The 6,658-nt window shown below is 44.4% G+C and overlaps 1 protein-coding gene across 1 annotated transcript in view; it reads left to right on the forward strand.

Annotated features, from left to right (window-relative positions):
- Positions 1 to 4,889, forward strand: part of gpr139 (G protein-coupled receptor 139) — a 31,765-nt gene extending 26,876 nt beyond the window's left edge. The window contains exon 2 of the mRNA XM_077529274.1: positions 3,910 to 4,889. Coding sequence (XP_077385400.1) covers positions 3,910 to 4,889 — 980 coding nt within the window. The remainder of the gene's footprint in view (positions 1 to 3,909) is intronic.
- Positions 4,890 to 6,658: the final 1,769 nt, after the last annotated feature.

Consider the following 6,658-nt stretch of genomic DNA (forward strand, 5'->3'; position numbering starts at 1 on the left):
CAACGAGGCACTCTAAAGAAGCCACGTCAGTGGACTATGAGAAGGAAAGAAGCATTTGCGTGTCTCAACCCCAGATGCCTACACAGTCAATTCTGTAGAGTAAATTTGAGTCTATTCAGAGTGGGACCAAATAGACTCCGTTTTAAGAGTAATATTTAAACATGGAAGAGAGTAAAATAAAGAATTGGAAAAAATAAAACAATAAAAGGCGACTCAAGGTAGGAACGAACTCACGACCTTCAGCTTGGGAGACAGCCGATTTACTCCCTGAGCCACACAGCTCCTGCTTTCTGCTAGTATATCGCTCGTGTCAGCTGCAGCTGCTTCCATGATACCAGAATCAAATCCAAATCAAGACCAAAAACAATGTCTTTGGTCTCTTGGCAAAAAGCAAATAGTAGGAGGGGCATAGCTCAGGTGGTAGTAGCAGTCTCCCAAGCTCAAGATCGTGAGTTTGAAACACAACCCTTGAGTGAGTTTTATTTATTTATCATTTAATTTTATTTTACTCTCTTCTTAGTGTAAATCTTAGTTTACTCTAAAGCTGAGTCTATTTGGTCCCTATCTAAATGGTCAAATTCACACTACAGAATTTACTGTGTAGCAAGTTCTTATATTATGGGCGATGGGCAACTCATACCAGAGTGCGTCACTTGGCCCCGTTTTGCCCCCCCCCCAAAAATAAAAAATAAAAAATAATCTGGAATCCTGAAATGGTAGAAACCAGTTTTGAAGACTACATCTCCACAAATGAGTCCTACATACTTTCCGTCAATGATCTTGAAACAAATTTCTTTCATTCAATTCATTTTACATGTTGTTTAATAACTGTCTTGATTATTAGTGTATTTTATGAAAATGTCATTCTATTTTTGCCATACTACTCTCCCTCCAAGTGGATAATACTAATACAGCTCAAAATCAAATAGTGTCTCCAGATGAAACATCAGAATAAGGCCTGAATATTAGTGAAGAGCTTCCTTTTGCTCATCTGGTTTTAAAGAAAATTCAATGAGCCTAGGCAGGATGCCACTGAATTTAATGTTGCTATAACTCTGTACAGTGCACTTTTATGAGCTTCTCTATAAATATTAGCATCCTCGGGGAAACCATTACACAGACAGCGGCCTCTTTTGCCGCAGCCAGCACGTGCCAGTCATCCTGAGTGAATGCATCCCGACCATTTCTTCCAGCAAACTTTGACTTTTGGCAATTTGACATTGTCAAGATGATGTGAGCACAAACGGGAGGCCTGCTGACATGTCCGGTCTTCAAAAACAAACAGGGCAATCATTTGCTACACGCGCGAATGCTGCGCCTCCTGTCTGCTGCACGTTAAGTTATTGCGGCGATAAATCTTCCGAGGGATTTCTCGCTACCTGGGAAAAGAAAAAAAAGAAAAAAAAGAGGGAAGACTGCACAGAGCGATGGGATGTCCTTGTGCTTTGTTGTTGCAGCTCCTTTGCCAGAGGCAGAGTGTTGCTTCTGGTGAACTCAGTCGCCTCGGAGAAGATGCCATGCTGCACCTTAAACCTCATCTTTCTGTTTTTGTTGTGGCTTTTCCCTTTATTGAAGCCTTTTGCCTGAGGCACAGACAGGTGCTCCTGCCATTACATTGCAGGTGTGCTGTACATGTGAGGGGTGATAGGTTTAGAGTCCAGGCTTGCCCAATCCTGGTCCTCCAGGGCCGGAGTCCTGCAGGTTTTAGAATGTTTCCGTAATCCAACACACCTGATGCCTATAATCAGCTCATCAGCAAGCTCTGAAGAAGCCTGATAACAATCCTGATCTTTAGAATCAGGTGCGTTGAAGGACTCAAACCTCTCAAACCCTCTCCAGCCCTCGAGGACCAGGACAGGCAAGCCTGGTTTAGATAGATAGCACTTAATTGTTTAATTTGTTTTATTATACCCTAAATATAAATTACTAGCTTAGTACTTAGCAAAATTAGCATTATATTAGCTTGTTTTATTTTTAACTTAGTATACCTTGAATACAAATTATTAGCTTTAACCTGGAAACAAAAAAGGGGGAGTGGGGGAGTCATTTTACTAAATTCACCAAAAATAGAGATGTCTGCTTTGGAGTTTGAATACTTCATAAGTTTTCAAAGACATTTTTTTTAACCACATATTCTTCTTCTTCTTCTTCATTATTTCTATAAAGTAGGTTATAACAATAGGAAAATGAGTCTCAGGGTATATCAGTTGAGGACAAGTGTGTATTTGATGATTTGCCGAATGTGAATTTTCTTCATTCACGACACTCTCCTCTGTTCTTATGAACCATGAAAAGTCCATCCGATAATCAAGGCAGACAATCAGCTGGTATCAGCAGCGGGCGGCGATTGAGCTAAAATTTTGTCTAATGCTATTGCTAACTTCAAGAACCGTACACAAGTGTACCGCTGTAAACAAGTAACAAACATGTTATCTTGGTTGACTGTTCAACAGCACTAAACAGTCAATGCAGTGCACTCACCATTATCCACACTTTTTGCTTTAGATATTGGAAGCTGGCTGTGCTATTTACCTTGCGCCGGTCACACATTATAAATTGAAATATAACACTAGAAATCTCAGCTTGCATTGTAGTGATCGACGACAGTAAGACTACATTTCCCATGATTCTTAGATGTGAAAGTTGGAAGTAGTTGTAGTTCCAATTATTCGAGGACGGTCGGAAGTTGGACTTTTCCGATGTCAAACCAGGAAGAGCGTATGGGAACGCCCCCTTGAATTTGAAAATCCCACATGCGAAATCAGGGAAAAAATGTACCCCGACTTCACCGACGGACGAAGATGTGACGTCATGCTACAAGGGCGAGCCCTTTGGAAACACAGACCGTGACTGGTAAAACACAATTTACTCTAGTGTAAAACGAGATAGCTTTCTTTATTGATAAATATTCGACATAACTCCACATAACACAACGTACGTGACAGTATGCCGCTATCTCCCTGCATGAAATTATACGGTGGACTACAGGACTGTATGGAATGCTTATGAAATAAAATTTCAAGAAGGCAAGTTTGCTGGAGGTCAAAATGAGTTTTGAGGACCAAAATAAACATTTTATAACTATCCACCAATTTGGTTGTTTATTTTCGCCTCGAACGCTTTCAGGTCAGAACTGGAAAAAAACAACTTGCATATATCCAGCTTCCCATAATCCTTGAATGCAGCATTACTTATGACTTATTTGTACAAAGGTAAGCCAGATAGCTGCAGTTTTGCAGTTTTAAAGAAAGAAAAAAAAACGTAAATATGCCCCACAGAAATCAATGATTTCAAGCTATGAACCGAGATCGGGGCAACGTAAGGCCATCAAGGCACTTCCGATGGCGTCACTTCTCCCAACGGTGTTCAAACGGCATTGACTGACCATTTATATGAACCGTAAAAGTTGCAGCTACCGATTATGCAAACGTGAATTTGAAAGTAAATAGGAAGGAATTTAACAGTTAAATTCCCTTTTAATTGGTTTATCGTATGAATTGCTATAACAACTGTGTGTTGACATACTTATGGGAAAATAAATATAGAGTGACAAAACATTGAGTTTGGTGGAATCCGCCGGGACCCAAGGCGCAAAATTAAGATGGTTACCCGTCACAAATTTGCGCTTATTCGTATATTTGCTTTGACTTCATATGTAATCATGTACAATGTGAACGCACCATTAGAGTGTAGGTTGTGTACACAGAAGTAAGCCTTGTCTACCTTTGTCTTGCTTATGTCTAGTTGTTAGTGTAGCATGTTGTCTGTTTAAATATAGCTGCCTACTAGCACACTAAATTCTCTTCCCTTCCTCCCCCTCACCTGCATTTCCCAATCATCACTTCATCCTTTTTACGTACTCACCTGTCATCATCATTACAACCCCTCTTGTTCCTTCCCCCTCTCCAGCTAACATCCTGACAGTGGTCATCCTGTCCCAGCTGGTGCTGCGTCGTCAAAAGTCATCCTACAATTATCTCTTGGCGTTGGCGGCTGCCGACATCATGGTTTTGCTGCTCATTGTTTTTGTCGACTTCATACTGGAGGACTTTATTCTGGCCGCGCCGCTGCCGCCGTCCGTAAACAGCGGCGTGCAGGTGCTGGAGTTCTGCTCCATCCACACATCCATCTGGATCACCGTGCCCCTCACCGTCGACCGCTACATCGCCGTTTGCCACCCGCTGCGCTACCACACCGTCTCCTACCCGGCGCGCACGCGGAGGGTGATATTCGCCGTCTACGTCGGGTGCCTGCTCTCGGCCGCGCCGTACTACTGGTGGCCGGAGCTGTGGCACAGCTTGCCCGCTATGGCGAGCGGGAGCGTGGTCGAGAATAACAGTCGAACCGCAGCCCAACATGTCCTGGTGTGGGCCCACTGCGCCACCATCTACCTCCTCCCCTGCGCCGTCTTCTTCACCCTCAACGCCGTCATCGTGCACAAGCTGCGCCGCCGCCGCAGCTGCTTCCGCATGCGCGGCTACTCCACCGGCAAGACCACGGCCATCCTGCTCGCCATCACCTCCATTTTCGCCGTGCTGTGGGCACCCCGCACCCTCATGATCCTCTACCACTTCTACTCATCGCCTCCGGCGTCGCCGAGCGCCGGGCGGCTGCTTCACATGCTTACGGATCTGGCCAACATGCTGGCGTTGCTCAACACCGGCGTCAACTTCTTCCTCTACTGCTTCATCAGCAAGCGTTTCCGGGCCATGGCGGCCAACGTGCTGCACGCGCTGGTCCGCTGCCGGAAGCAGCCGCAGCCGTTCTACGCCAGCCACAATTTCTCCATCACGAGCAGCCCCTGGATCTCACCGGCCAACTCCCACTGCATCAAGATGTTGGTGTACCAGTACGACAAAAACGGAAAGCCGATTTGTATTTCCTCTTGAGGGCTAAGGTTCAATCGTCAGCGGGGCTGGGGGAGGGGGAATATCGGGGCTTTTGTCTCCTTGGAGACCATCCTTGCCTGCATGGGACTCTTTGGAAAAAGGTCAGCCTGCCTGGCGGGAACAGCTGTGGCACTTAAGCTAGCTTTGAGCCAAAACAAAGCGTTAAGACAGAAAAGCATGCTATGGTGAAAACAAAAGTTGTTTTGAATAACGATGCGGAACCAGCATCCCTTTGCAAAAAAATACAATTCAGACTCTTGACCTTCTCATCACCTAAAACCACGGACTGACGGCCCCCTATATACGGTTTATGGGTCGCCATCTGTACCAGCAGATTCACAGCCCGACGGGAGGCTTTGGTGCCACGAGTTCACGAGTCGGTGCTCTGCACATCTTTGAACACCTGTTACTTTGTGTGCCAGAATGTTCCAGTAAGTCCGATCAGGGGGTACTCAGGCACAGCCCCCAATTGGCGAGTCCAGCTGATATCCTACAACAACTCTTTGTCTAGTTTTAATATGCAGAAGAGTCTCCTTTTTTTTTTCTTTTTTTTTTTTTTTCTGGTGCTCACTCTGAAAGTTTCAAGCTCGTTGTGACAACTCTGTATATCCTCGGTCCAATATGTATTCACGCTAGACTGTTACTGTAGCTTCACAAAGATGTTCAGTGGTATGGCTATGAGCTAGTTATCGTCGTCTCCAGTATTAGAAAGAGGAAATTTCTGCCATTAGTGGATAGTCCTCTGTGAACTAATAATGGCCCTGGATGATTTACCGTCAGCCGTTACCGGGATGAATACAATGAATGTAAAAGAATGTCTCTTTAACCCTTTATCCACACGAGAATGAGCTGAGAGTAGGTCAAGACAAAAGGCGTGTTTCCGCCAACAGTTTATGTATTTTGAACAAATATAACTGGTATGTACTGTAATGGGGCAACACGGTGGACCAGTGACTAGCAAATCTGATTCCCAGTTACTAGGTTTGGGGTTCAAGCCTTGGAACCGGCCATCCTGTGTAGGGTTTGCATTTTCTCCGCGTGTTAGCGTGTGTTTTCTGAGGGCATTCTGGCTTCCTCATACATTCCAGTGCATGCATGGTAGCTTCATTGGTGAATCTAATTTTTCTTCGGTGTGAACAGAAATGCGAATGTTTATGTGTCCTGCGATTGACTGGCAAAAAGTCAAGGGTGTCCCTGACCTCTCAGTCAGTTGAACCAATGTAGGCTCCAGCTTACTCGTCACCTAAATGAGAAAAGGCGTTATAGAAAATGGATGGCTGAATGGATGTATGGAAGGATTTTTAGCACTGTAGGGGTATTAGCAACAGTCATAGACATCAACACACACCACACAGGCAACAAAGTACTGTGGGTCGTTGGTTCAAGTCATTAGTAGGGTTTTGGGGTTACAAACTGTGTGAAGTGAGGTACCTTACTAAGCAGAATGTTATTAAATGGCACTGTCTTACTTTGATTGATTTATATTTATGACCTCAAGTCTATTTCTAGTAATTATGAGCGTATAGGTCAGTGATCGAATACAGCACGTTCCGACGTAAAAACTTGTGTTATGTTGCAAACTGAGAACACCTTGGATGCAAAATATCGTGAATTGATAAATGTGTCATTTTGGACAAATCCCCCAACTTCCACATTTGTTTCAGCCATCCATACTTTCCCTACCTCCCACCAAGATCAAGTGGTGGATTTAGTCTCTGGGCCACGTTTCATCTCTGCTCATTTGTCCCACTGGCTGATCGAAGTTCAGA

This window comes from Festucalex cinctus, chromosome 1 (genome assembly GCF_051991245.1).
Source record: "Festucalex cinctus isolate MCC-2025b chromosome 1, RoL_Fcin_1.0, whole genome shotgun sequence".
NCBI classification, from domain to species: Eukaryota; Metazoa; Chordata; class Actinopteri; order Syngnathiformes; family Syngnathidae; genus Festucalex; species Festucalex cinctus.